The sequence below is a fragment of the Scardinius erythrophthalmus genome (assembly GCF_964197995.2).
Source record: "Scardinius erythrophthalmus genome assembly, chromosome: 13".
In the NCBI taxonomy this organism is placed as follows: domain Eukaryota; kingdom Metazoa; phylum Chordata; class Actinopteri; order Cypriniformes; family Leuciscidae; genus Scardinius; species Scardinius erythrophthalmus.
This window is the reverse complement of record NC_138233.1, coordinates 33,799,724-33,814,434: the sequence shown is the minus strand read 5'-3', so window position 1 is coordinate 33,814,434 and position 14,711 is coordinate 33,799,724. Positions and strand designations below refer to the sequence as shown.

At 40.2% G+C, this 14,711-nt stretch overlaps 1 protein-coding gene across 1 annotated transcript; it reads right to left on the bottom strand.

Moving 5' to 3' along the window:
- Nucleotides 1-956: 956 nt before the first annotated feature.
- On the bottom strand, nt 957-14,190 carry LOC308700490 (nuclear GTPase SLIP-GC-like; the record flags this gene model as incomplete). Its single annotated transcript, XM_081382122.1, has 4 exons — nt 957-1,970; nt 2,059-2,274; nt 7,603-7,913; nt 13,962-14,190. 4 exons carry the CDS (start codon nt 14,188-14,190, stop codon nt 1,677-1,679), a joined length of 1,050 nt encoding a protein of 349 aa, XP_081238248.1. The 3' UTR covers nt 957-1,676.
- Between the last annotated feature and the right edge of the window lie 521 nt (nt 14,191-14,711).

Below are 14,711 nucleotides of genomic sequence, written 5' to 3'. Positions count from 1 at the left end.
ACTGAATGCAAATGAATCTTCCTCGGAGGCCGTAGTGATCAGTTTACTGTTCAGAGGTTTCTCTTTAGACTACAGTTACTAACAAAAATAATTGGATTTGGGAGCACTATTAAGAGATGAATGAACTTGAAAAAATAACAATTTATTAAACATTTATGAAACACATATTCATGTTTTCAATGTTGGCAATAAAAAATAAAGAGTTCTTAATTAATCTTTGACGTCTGTCTTTTATTTAGATATTTTTGTTTACATTTTTTTTGTAAATTTTACTCATTTTAAATGGTTAACTAATTTGATTAAAAGGAATTAATTTGATTAATTATTACTCAATTCTAATTTGTTACATTTAATTAATAATATTGCTTGTAATCTGTTGCTAATATAGCGTATTCATCAGGAAATATTCTAAGTGGTCAAAATATAGTAAAATTCTAAATGTGTTTTTAAAAGAAAATAAAGGTGTATGTTATATAGGCTATGTCGTTGAATGCATTACTGCAAAAAAAGAACTAAAACACCTGTAAGGCCTGGAAGAGTGTAAGCCTCAGCCTCAGAAAGTAACGTAATGCATTACTTCCCATTAAAAGTAACGCAATTAGTTAATTTTTAGGGAGTAACGCACTATTGTAACGCATTACTTTTAAAGGTGTCATTACATGTTTTATTTTTTTTATTTTAATTTTTTTTTAGCAAGTTTTTTTTTATTTAAGTGTTAAAGTTTATTGCACACTCAAAAAAATCAAATATACATGCAGCAAAACAATTATTTTCAACCTTCATTCTGAACCTCTTGAAATGATCTGTTTTAAGGGGTGGCTCCCTTGGACACTAAATGGACACTTATGATTGGTTAACATTTTTGCATAAGAAACAGTATCAATGCCCACGCACTATTGCAAGTGAGTAATTGTTTTGGAAACATCATCCATGCAACAATTTTTTATTTTTTTTTTACCATGTACAGACAAAGCATTATGAAATCATTTAATTGCGGTTTGTGATTGAGTTGCTGTCAGATCCAATACAGTCGACTGCTTCATCTTTTAACAAAAGTTTCTTTGCAAAATCTTGATTACACTGTGCCTCGTTTACAAAACAAAATGCTCTGAACAAACATATAGTCCTCCAACACAAACCACAATTGCATTAAATAAACCATCTACTTGTTTCCGACGCTAGGATCCTTCTGAAGTCTGTACAGATACACAAACGAGCTGTTTAAACCGGACGCGTCAAAGCGAGCGTTTTTTCACTTATCCATTTGTCCTGTTGTTAACAGATTCAAACGGGTGTATATGTCAAACTAAACTTGCATCTTTATACTGTATCCAGTGTAGACAGCATCAGTTCTGTTTGCTTTTGATGCGACGTGATGCTCACATCCAGTTTAGGCATGTGTCAGCTGTTAAACAACTGAACGCCAATGGGCGGAGCCTATATGGTGTGATGATGTATACTATTGGTCAGTGTGTTGCTCTAGAGTCTAGAGACGCATGTAAATGTGTTTGCCAGTGTGACAAAGATCCTGCAATATCAAAATTAGCCATTTTTGGAGCTTGATTTAATAAATGCTTTGATTGTAATGAGGACGTTTTGAGCCATGAAACTTGCAGGATGTTTTAATAGTTCAAAGACCTCTTATATGGCAAAAACATCAAGGTAAATTTGATTTCTCATGTCATGACCCTTTTTAAAAGTAACTTTCCGCAATACGGTGTGTAGCCTATACTTAGCAAGAGGTTCATTGGAAAAGAGTGCAGTAATATACGTACAGATTTCCACTGGTCATCTCTTAACTTGTTGCAGTCTCCACTGCCAGGAATATCAACAAGCACAATGTGTTCCAGGAGTTCATGACAATCTGGAACCTTAAAGGTCACACTCTTCACAAGGGGCCAGTACCAGTCACCAGGACTGGACTCACTGTGCAGAATGTAAGATTCTGCAACACTGGCAAATTCAGAGACCTGTTGAGAAAATAAGTAATGTTGGATATTCATTATACATTTAATGTTATGAACCATCAGGCATTAACATATTTAGTCTACAACTTACATCATTGTTTGAGATTGTTTTCTTATTGATAGACAAAAAGGTTTCAATCTCGTCAAATTTGATGTCTTTCTTGAGCTCTTCTAATGTTTTCTTATCTGCATCAGCTCCATACAATGCAGTGATCTTTTCTACAGCAATTTCAAACAAGTCATCATTCCTGTCTTCAGTTTCATCAGACAAAACTCTGAAAAGATCTTTGAGCTCTTTCTCCCAGTCCTGCAGAGGCACAATAAGGCTTTATTTCCTTCAACTTTGATTTATTTACATATTTATAAAGAACTCTAATTTAAAGCATACACTGTAAAACCTAACAGTAATATGTACTAAATAAAACTGAGTTCACAGCACTCAAATATTACCGAAACTTGAATGACTGAAACAGAACTCCACTGAATGAATTATAGAACATTTCTAGATCCCAGAATGATAATTGTATAATTAAGTGATTCATTAAGTGATGATTGAGCATTAGTGATGAACACCTGCTGTTAACAAGCAGAATCACTGAGGGAAAGAGAAACAAGAACTACAACTGACTTCCAGCCACAGCAAAATCAACTGGAGATAAAAGAAGACATTAAATATCTCAAGATCTCAGCAGAGGAGGATTAAACAACTCCACGAACAGCATTACAAGCTTCACCTATTATTAACCACTTTGACTTTATTACTGCCATTCGTCTACGTTAGTTCTTATTAGAATTAACAAAGGTTTAGAAGTTGATGATTTGAGTTTCATTTAAGGTCACCATGATGGAGATCAGCGTTTGCTTTAATTGGGCTCTTGACCCTTGACTTTTGCACTTAAGATTTTCTTTGACTGCTATAATTGAGTGTTTATAAAACATATTTGTTATGGCACGAAAGGCAAGGAAAAGTCTGATCGGGTGTTGATGGTGAAGGACTGATTGTCACGATCCATCACACGGGAAACAGAGAAAAGATTCCAAAAGCAGTATAATTTATTAAGGGAAATCCGTTACTCAAATCTAGTCCAGGCAGGGGTCAAAACCAAAGAAGCAATCCAAAACATAAAACAATCCAAAAACAGGCAACAAGGCAGAACACGGAGGTGGTGTGATACGAGACAAGGACTCCGTGACAAACACTGAAACAGACAGGGCATATATACACACAAGTGCTGACAAGGTGACGAGAAACAGCTGAAAGACAATGAACAATCAGTGACAGACAGGATCATGGGAATTGTAGTGAAAATGCATAGACACCGTGAAAACTGAGGACCTCTAGTGTTTAACCAAGGGAACCACCAGACACTGTGACATAACCCCCCCTCTACGGAGCGGCTACCAGACGCTCCACGACAGAAAACAAAACTCGACAAAAGTCCAGGAGGGAGGTGGAACTGTGGGGGACCAGGGGGAGGGACGGAGGGCCAGGACCATGGGAAGGAATGGACACAGGGGATGACAGTTCATCGGGCGGCCTGGAGAGAGAAGACCCTTCAGGCGACCAGGGCGAAACAGATAGTCCATCGGGCGGTCTGGGCGGAGACGACCCTTCAGGTGGCCAGGGTGGAGCAGGTAGTCCATCGGGCGGCCAGGGTGGAGACTTCCCCTCGAGCGACCACGGCGAAGACGACCCATCAGGCGGCCACGGCGGAGACGACCCTTTGGGAGGCCACGGCGGAGACGACCCCTCAGGCGGCCAGGGCGGAGACGACCCCTCGGGCGGCCAGGGCGGAGACGACCCCTCGGGCGGCCAGGGCGGAGACGACCCCTCGGGCGGCCAGGGCGCAGGAACAGACACCGGCTCAGGAACTGGAACAGACACAGGCTCAGCAACTGGAACAGACACCGGCTCAGGAACTGGAACAGACCCCACCGGCTCAGGAACTGGCACCACCGGCTCAGGAACTGGAACAGACACCACTGGCTCAGGAATTGGAACAGACACCACTGGCTCAGGAATTGGAACGGACACCACCGGCTCAGATACAGGTACCACCGGCTCAGACACCACCGGCTCAGGAACAGATACCACCGGCTCAGGAACAGACGCCACAGGCTCAGGAACAGACACCACAGGCTCAGGAACAGACACCACTGGCTCAGGAACAGACACCACTGGCTCAAGTGTGTGCGCAGCCCACACACACTACATGGCTGTGGCCATAATGGCCAGTGTCGCGGTCACTGAGGCCTCAGGCGGCGCATACATGGCGTGAACAGTCTCTGGCTGGGCAGACGTGATGTGAACAGTCTCTGGCTGGGCAGACATGAAATGAACAGTCTCTGGCTGGGCAGACGTGACGTGAACAGTCTCTGGCTGGGCCATCTTGTCCGAAGACACAGGCTCGGCAGGCGTGACGTGAACAGGTTCGGCAGGCGTGACGTGAACAGGCTCGGCAGGCGTGACGTGAACAGGCTCGGCGGCGGCCATCTTGTCCGAAGACACAGGCTCGGCAGACGTGACGTGAACATGCTCTGCGGCAGACGTGACGTGAACAGGCTCTGCGGCAGCCATCTTGTCCGAAGACACAGGCTCGGTAGGCGTGACGTGAACAGGCTCGGCGGTGGCCATCTTGTCCGAAGACACAGGCTCGGCAGGCGTGACGTGAACAGGCTCGGCGGCAGCCATCTTGTCCGAAGACACAGGCTCGGCAGACGTGCGGTGCTTCCTCCACGCATGCAGTACCGCCACTGCATAAAAGAGGAAGACTGCTCTCTTGGCCGTTGCAGGACTGATGGTGGACGGCTCCGAGACGATCTCAGGGATGACAGCGGGCTGCTCGGAGGGGACGGCCTCTGGGATGACAGCGGGCTGCATGAGGACGATCTCCGGGTCCTTGGGGAGACTGGAGGTCTTCCTCCTCCGCCGTTTTTGATGGCGATGTGCAGGCTCTGGGCTGGACGGAAACTGCGGCGAACAGAACTCTGAGCTGGGCGGAATCAGCGGCGGATGGAGCTCTGGGCTGGACATCACCAGCCCAGGGTTGAAGAGGGGCCAAAGTGGAGAATGGTGTCGGGATTCCTTTCGACCACCTCCTCCACTGCGGCCTCCACGGGTCCCGCGAAAAATGACTTGGCGGGTTCCCTTTGTTGGATTACATATTTTATTAAATGTTTAATTTAGTTTGCAACAGTAAAAGTTGAGTATATTGAAGTTAGCATTTTAAGGTTAGGTTAGGATAATGGTATCAAGAGTCTCCTTTCCTGCCAGACCTGAACTCTCTATTGTGTTTTAAATGAATCAGATCACTGAGATTCTCACCTTTCGGAGCCCAGGCGTTGAATAGTTAGGTTGATTGACTTTCTCCTTATTGTCTTTAATGGCTCTTTGAGTCCCAGTATCACTCAGACTGATGGGATTAGCACACGAATGATTCGTCTATGCAATTTGCAATGCAATAGACTGTTATGATGATTAAACTGATACTGGTAAACACGCTGGGGTCTGGGGCAGGTTACCTTAACCTGTATACCTAATTTGCATGCTTTGTTCAACCTCAATGTAAATCCCTTCCCCTAAATGTATATAAATTTGCAAGGCAACTCTCTTGAGTTAGTCTTGATGATGATGATGAACTACAGACTACTTGGGAGAATAAATCTCTTCTGCTTATAAAATCCATCTCAAGTCTCCTGGTCTCTGCTTTGAAGAAAGAAAAACTTTACAACACCTTAAAACAATCTCTCCTCTCCCACTCGGTGGCTGGGAAAGAGAAGTTAGTGTACATAACGCTGGATCTTGTATTTGACGGAGTCCTTCTGTCACGATCCATCACATGGGAAACAGAGAGAAGATCCAAAAGCAGTATAATTTATTAAGGGAAATCCGTTACTCAAATCCAGTCCAGGCATGGGTCAAAACCAAAGAAGCAATCCAAAACATAAAACAATCCAAAACATAAAACAATCCAAAAACAGGCAACAAGGCAGAACACGGAAGCGGTGTGATACGAGACAAGGACTCCGTGACAAACACTGAAACAGACAGGGTATATATACACACAAGTGCTGACAAGGTGACGAGAAACAGCTGAAAGACAATGAACAATCAGTGACAGACAGGATCATGGGAATTGTAGTGAAAATGCATAGACACCGTGAAAACTGAGGACCATAGTGTTTAACCCAGGGAACCACCAGACACTGTGACACTGATGATGACAATCATCATTTAGTGACTTGATTCACTGATTTCATTCAGAGTCTGATCTTACTGAGTTTTACTCAAAATTGTGATTCTACAGCATAAGAGCTAGCCATGTTGTGACCATCAGATAATATGAAGGATTTTACAAATAGTTGTGCACAAAAGGTTTCGCTTTACTAAGACTCACACAGACATCAAGAATCAGCATATGAATCTCAACAATGGTGACCATTACAAAATGATTCATGCTGCAATGCATGCTGGGTACTAGCATAATACAAAACGTATCCATGGCTCCCAGCATGCATTGCGGCATAAATCACTTTTTAATGGTCACCATTGTTGAGCTTCATATGCTGATTCTTGATTACTGTGTAAGTCAGCATGATACCATAGAGGTTTTTAAAATCTGATTGTCACAACAATAGGCCTTATAACAGCGTTATATTATAATGAATAATACAAGTAATACATCACCTGTCTAATCAGAGATTAGGCTCTGGAAAAGATCAGGTGTTTATCATCTAAACACAACCACATGCTCATATTTTCTTTTGGCGTATGTGCCATAACAAATGTGTTTTATAAACACTCAGTTACAGCAGCCAGAGGAAAAACTGGTGTTATAAAGTCAAGGGTCAAGAGCCCAACTAAAGCAAACACTGATCACTATCATGGTGTCTTTAAATGAAACTCAATAAATCATTAGCATCTAAACCTCTGCTCATTCTCAATAACAACTTCTGTAGACGCATGACAAAAGTCAAACTGTTTAGTAATAAGTGAAGCTGGTAATGCTGTTTGTGTATTGGTTTAATCCTCCTCTGCTGAGATCTTTAGAGATTTAAACGTCTTTATCTTGAGTTGATTTCATCTAAGGCTGTGGTTGGAAGTCAGTTGTAGTTCTTTTGTTTCTCTTTCCTTCATTGATTCTGCTCGTTAACAGCAGGCGTTAATCACTAATGCTCAATAATCACTTAATTTCTTGACTGCAATGTATATCTACTTTTAGTAAACTCAACTGAAATAATTGCAGAGTACTCATAACTATAAAGAATTAAGGCAATCGGTGTCCTCAAATGTAATAAGTTAGCTTAACTTATTGAATTTGACTTTGTGTGTGACATTGTGAGCTAACAGTAACTGCAAGTGCCCTGAGTTCATTTAAAGTTTGTCATTTCACTGTTTTTACTCAATAAAGTGAAGTTTCAGCTATATAAAGTATTTAAATGCAGTGTAAAGTTTAATTGTGTATTAAGAAATATTATTGTTTTAGTGGACTCGATTAAAATAAGTTCAGAGTACTCATAACTATTGTTTTTATAAACTTAATTGAATTGAGGCAATCGGTTTCCTCAAATGAAATGAGTTAGCTTAACTTGTTGGGTTTTACAGTGTTAGTAAAATGAATACAAATGAAGAAACCTCTTTCGAGAAGAGTTCAATCTCTGCTATGTAGTTGGAGTCAGTCAGATTGGCTTCCACCTGAGTAACAACTGCTGTACAGGCACCAAAACAACCAGATGGCAGAAGATCCCTTTTCCCCAAGACTGCATTTAATAGAGAGCTCTTCCCTTCTCCTGATTTTCCAAAAATCCCAATGGTTGCCTTCTTCCTGCTGACATTATTCATTTTATTTATCTTTAAAATGATGTCTCTGTGCATAATGATTGTGTGGACTAAGTTGTCAGTGACTTTTTTCATGATTTGCTCTGCCTTAAACATGATCTCCATATCTGCACAATGAAGAAGAGAATCACAATGGGGATTATTTAAAGCACAAAGTAAATAAAGAAAATTTGTGCAGACCTTCTAGGCTACCAAGTGATTAGTGACTCTAGTAGTGCAGATTAAGGGTAGATAGATTATAATTTTACTTGCCTGATGTCAGTGGTGACTCTATGCTTGAGTCAGACGATTTGTGATCATGCTTTCTTTTAGTACCTAGGAGAGACTTATTATATTTCCTCAATCTTTGACTGTTGACAAAACACGCTATTTTTATTTTTATTTTTTTGGAGAAACTTTTATACCTTGGCTTGCCATTGTGAGATCGATGGAAAGTCCTGGAGGAAAAAAAAAAAAAACACTCGGATCAAGCACATGGTCTAGATTTGTTTTTAACCAGCTTTATGTGGTTAACACCCCACTGTTAACATGCTGCTTTTTATATCAGAAGTGGAACATTATTTAGCCTACATTTATTATTCATTGATTTTATATACTGCCGGGATTCCTTATTCAATTTACAGCTAAAAGACCAGTGATGACTCGAGAACTTTTTGCTTCAACATTGTTTCATTACCAAAACAATTCCTGTCAATTCCTTAATTTACATTTATTAATTTCTCTTATTACAGATTCAGCATTGTTAACGTAACTTAATCCTAAATAGAACAAAAAAATATATATATACATTAACTAATAATTAGGTTTTCAGCCAAATTTAGAACTATAACAATTTAAGAGAAGTGTTACCTTGTATTTCTCAGGATAATGTCTGTGGAACAAGACACTGCTGTCGATTCAGAGAGTTCTGACGTGAGATCTGCCTTTACAGTGTAACGTGGCTGCTGTAGACAAAAGAGGCATTGGATCCAAGTGCAGTGAAACTGTATTGAAACAGGACACCAGAAATAACTCCAGTCAAGGAACAAGATAAAATCAAGGAAATAGAACATGAAGTTACAACAAACACACACGATACAACGATATACTGGCAACGCTAGACAAGGAACAAAATAAACACTGGGGTATTTACAAGCGGAGATGGGCAAACAAGACACACCTGGGAAAATCAAGAATCATGGTTACAATGGAGACAAACAAGGCAGGAGGCACACGGGAATTGAACACACAGGAGTGAACACAACAACATAAAAGTCCTTTGTAAAACAGGGAAACATAGGCTGAGATTGTGACATACAGACTCAGCTTTTGGATGTGGACTTCTTGCTAAAACATTCCGATATCAAATGAAACACACTGTGTGCTATGCAAGGAAAAGATTCACGAGTCTGATGTTTTATTTGACTTCATATTGTACTAAATGTATTATTATTATATCTTTATTTATACTCAGTGTGACAAACTTTTGTCTTCCCGGTCTGGAAATGAGGGAGGCAGTGTCTGAGAGCAGCTAGGTAACAGAGTGTCTCTTTATTAACAAACTTCTTCATAAACATAGTAAAGTAAAAATAGTAAGCACAAGAGATTTTCAGCTATCTCAAATAGAATACTTTCAAACCAACAATTGTTTCTTCTGGGCACAGCACACTTCCCATGCAGCTCTCTTCACTCTTCTTCTTGTACGGTTTAATAGCAGTTGACAAGCCAACCTTTGGTGTATTATCACCACCAACTGGACTGGAGTGTGAAGCATCAACGGGGAAGGAAAAACATAATCATGAGGGGGGAAAAGAAAAGAAAAGATTTGTAATATTGACTATTTTCCTATTAATAGTCCTATTAATTGACTATTAATAATATTGACTATTAATGTAATATTGCCTATTTTCCAGTCCTGTTTTTTGAGATAACTAAGTATTTCTGTCCTGAGGCACAACTTGATTAAACCTATATCTTTCAATGTCTTAATCATCTCTTCTCTTTCCTTAGTAAATACTGTCGCAGTGCTCAATAGTATACTCAGTAGTCTCTACTTCACTACAGGATATACATAATCCAGTTTGATGTTTCCCTATTGTGAACAATGAATGATTTAACCCAGAATGTACTATTTTGAGTCGTGTAATTATTATATCCTCTTTCTATTGAAGCATACTCTCCCTTTACTAACTTGTTCTACAATTTCCCTGTTCTACATTTTTTTTGCCACTTTTTATTCATGTGCTCTTTAATTCTTCCTTTTATTTCTGCTAAACTCAGTGGAATTTGTACTTCAACATTCATATGTTGTATTGCCTGTTTTGCCAGTTTGCCGACTATTGCATTACCTTGTACTCCCACATGTGCAGCTACCTTGAAGGGGATGGATTTTGAAATCCATTGCTGCTTCAATATATATCTAATGAGTGATAATAATCAAGGTATTAATCAACATTTTTCCTTCTAAATATCACGAGTTGAATGACTTCTCTAGGCTGATGAGATTTTACTTTGTTAGAAGTTACCAGTGTGATTACTAAAATGTTCTTTTCATGTATTCTCTAATGTCTGTATTTGATATCTGAAAGCAGTAACAGTGCTTGCTCATTTAGCCCGGCTTCCAGAAATTAAATATGGACTCGTTTCGTGTTTGAGAAAGGTCTTCAAGATGTGTTATACAGGGGTCATTGAAGTATATAGTTTAAGGGACCATTTCATTGTTAAAGCTTTACTTTACTGTGTTAGACTAAAGTGTTTTCTCCTTGAGAGAAAGAACGTATTATCTTGATGTTTTGAGAGGACTCTCCTGTTTATAGTTAGAACCTGGCCAATTCCAACCTTGAAGAAGCTGTGTGTCGGTGTGTGTGTTAGTCTTCTTGGTTACAGGTTAAGGAACCATTGGCATTATTGGAGATTGACTGAGTTGTTTTTCTGGACAGGCTGGCGCCCAGCAATGCAAATCTGCGACCTGGAACTTCAGTGTCCGATTGTCAGCTGCATAATCGATGGAGATATGCCTCAGTCTGTATATCTGTGGAAAATTACTATGTTTATCTATTTCTTAGCCAATCAGAATCATTCAACCTGAAGCAAGGACGTAGCTTAGACCTTGGTGAAGGGTATAACTGCTGGGATCTTTGTAACTGTAAGCGGGGCAGGCCTACAAACTCCTTGTGAGCCTTGGAGCTGACTTCTGCTGTTGAAACTGCAAACTATATTCAGTAAAACTTTTCTTTAATTTATAATAATTCTGAATCTTGTCTTAATCATTTCTGGTTCTGGGTCTTTGGCTGTAAATTCCCTTACAACCTATAAGAACCTCAGGGAGATACCCATTTTCTGTATTCTAAGCAGATTTATAAGTATCTCATTTATTAATTCTTGTCTTGTTGCTGACTGCCCACTTAATTGACTTTTTAAAGCTTACAGAGAAGTTGAACAAATAACTGCCCTTATTGGCTTAACTTCCTCTAACCATTGAATGGCCAACAAAATTGCTATCAGCTGTGTTGTAAAAACGGATGCATAATTGGATGTCCTTCTCTGAATGTTGACTTGTAATCACTGAATATATACAGCTGCAACTGTATGTCCTTATGTAGGATCCTTTGACCCACCTGTGAATATATGGAGCATTGAAGAGTATGCTTGATCTAAATAGCCTACTACTGAACAACAACCTCCTTAGCTATAGATTTTTCATTTTTCATTTTATATTGTAAATAAAAATCGACTTGAGGCGTAGGAAGCAACCAAGGAGGAATACTTGGTACAACCAAAATTTTGATGTTATCATTTCCATATTCCCAGCACTCTTTCAGTATTTCCTTGACTGGATGCGTCTCTGAATGCCCATTCATATTAATCCAATAATTCTTTGTTAAATTCATTTTACGCACACTTATGGGCATTTCTCCTACATCCACCTGCAATGCTGAAGGAGAGGATCTTAAAGCCCCACAGCATATTATTAATGATTGTGTCTGAACTGTCCAGGTAGCTGTCCAGAAAGCTTGGATATGTGTGGCTTATACTTCTGGAAAACTTGACACTGCTTGCAATGATTCCAAACATCCCATAGAATTTCTGGCCAGTATACCACATTGAGCATCCAACGTAATGTCTTCATAAGCCTTAAATGTCCGCTCAGGTTATTATGGGCGAATTCAAGGAATTCTGTGGGAATAACCACTTGCAAACTGCTACCTTTCAGCGAGTCAGGAATGCATCGGAACAAAAACTGATTTTGTACAACGTAGTGAATATGATCTGGGTCTTGTGGGGGATATTTTGCCTTGTCCCATTGATCCTGAAGTGCTTGGTCATCCTTCTGTTATCTTCCTTATTCTTCCCAGTCCACAGGCAAATCTTTACCCACATCCTGTGCATGACATATTGCAATTGGACTCGGGAGATCCTCTCCAGGTAAGACACGAGATAATGAGTCAGGAACAACATTGCACTGGCCTTTCCTGTATTGGACAGTGAAGTCAAGTCCATAAAGTCATATGGCCCACCTCATGAGTTTCGAAGTAGGTCGAGGATGGTTAAATACCCAAAAAAGAGCTGCATGATCTGTGATAATTTGGAACTGTCTTTCAGATACTTCTGCCATTTTTCCACCAACCATTTTGCCATTTTTCCACCGCCCATACCACAGCAAAACATTCCTTCTCCGATACGGCGTACGATTTCTCTGCTCCATGAAGTAGTCGTGATGCATATGCAATGACACGTTCACCTTGGTCCGATTCTTGGGTCAAAACAGCCCCTAAACCGATGTTGCTTGCATCAGTCTGTACTTTAAATGGTCTGCTAGGGTCTGGCGGTACAGGTCAAGTCAAGTCATCTTCATTTATATAGCACTTTTAACAATATAAGAATTTCTACAGTTCTACAAGAACTGGGGCCTTTTGTAAAGCATCCTTCAGTTTCTCAAAAGCATTTTGGGCACTCATCAGTCCAATTCCACAGCGCATTCTTCCACTTGAGAGCATGTACAGGAGCAGCGAGCTCTGAAAAACGAGAAATGAACCGATGATACCATCCAGCAAGGCAGAGAAAGCGTTGAACTTCCTTTAAGTTTCTTGGTGTGGGAAAGTTCTTCACGGCTTCCACCTTGGTCCCCTCTGTTTTGATCCCTTCTTCAGAAATCACATCCTAAAAAAGACAGTGATTTTTTTTACAAAGATTACACCTCTTAAGGTTTAGTGTCAAGCCACTTGCTTCCATTTCACAGAACACTGCCTTAAAGGACAATTCCGGTGAAAAATTAACCTAGGGGTAATTAACACATGGTTACCAAGTCGATCGTTCTCTGGGATGCGTTTTCATGATAATCGAATGTAAAGAGTTTTATCTCTAAAAACAGATTAGCTTATAACGCTAGCCTCAAAATAGCCTCACACTAACACGGTAGCATAATGAGGGTCCCTACATGCAAACCGAAGCATTGAGAACTTTGTAAGTGTACAGATAGTTTAATAAGAAGATACTTTATAAAGACAGTACATTACGCGTATACAGGCAGGAGCCATCTTGGAAAACAGTCTCGACTAGTCGAGTCACGAACGCCGTGCTAAGTGAGCTGGTCGATAGGAATTACGTTTGTGAACGTAAATTATTTTTATTTATTTATTTTCTCTGTTGCGTTCAGTGCTTTCTTCCGGAAACAACGGACCACATGAGATTCCAAGTCACAGTTCATCTCACTTAGCACGGCGTTCGTGGCTCGACTAGTCGAGACTGTTTTCCAAGATGGCTCCTGCCTGTATACGCGTAATGTATTGTCTTTATAAAGTATCTTCTTATTAAACTGTCTGTACACTTACAAAGTTCACAATGCTTCGGTTTGCATGTAGGGACCCTCATTATGCTATAGCTACCGTGTTAGTGTGAGGCTATTTTGAGCCTTGTTAGTGGTATTAACTAGCGATTTACTTTTACTTATTCTATGCCCCATATACTAGCGTTATAAGCTAATCTGTTTTTAGAGATAAAACTCTTTACATTCGATTAACATGAAAACGCATCCCAGAGAACGATTGACTCGGTAACCATGTGTTAATTACCCCTAGGTTCATTTTTCACCGGAATTGTCCTAAGATCTTTGATATGTTGTTGGATGTCTTTGAAATACACCACAATGTTATCAATATACACAAAGCAACATTTACCAAGCAAATCCTTCAATATTCTGTTCATCAGTCTTTGGAAGGTAGCTCCTACATTCTTCAGCCCGAAAGGAAGACGAATTAACTCATACTGATTATTTTTGGTAGTGAAAGCAGTCTTCTGGACGCTGCAGTCATCCATCATAACTTGCCAGTATCCACTCCTAAGATCTAAGGTGCTGAATACTGAGGCTCCGTACATCGACTCCAAGATGTCCTGTATTTGATGCATTGGGAATCTGTCTAATGGGGTTTTGGCATTCAAGGATCAATAATCAGAAACGAACACTTCCATCTTTTTTGGAACTAGGACTATAGAAGCTGCCCATGGTGAATTAGACGGCCATATTATCCCCTTGTTCAACATCGATTCAATCTCCTCATCGATGAATTTTTGTTTGTTGATTGGTACAGGGTATGGTCTTTTCCGTACCAGGATGGAATCACTAGTCGTGATCTGCTGTTTGATAACGGAAGTTTGTCCTAGGTCATCGGTACAAACAGTGGGCCAGTTCAATTAGAGACCACAGCTGCCTCTTCTCAGTACGTGAAATATCAGCTTGACTCACCAAATCCTTGATGATGGTTATGGTATTTTCTGACACTTGTATAGCTGACAATGCACAGTGAATGTTAATGCTAACAGGTTGGAGATAGCAAGAAAAAGATTGTGGTGACTCCTGTCCAGGAAATTAATAAGAAGAACTGTTGAAGTCAAGTTAAGCCAACTGACACAAGGAAATCAAGGCCAAG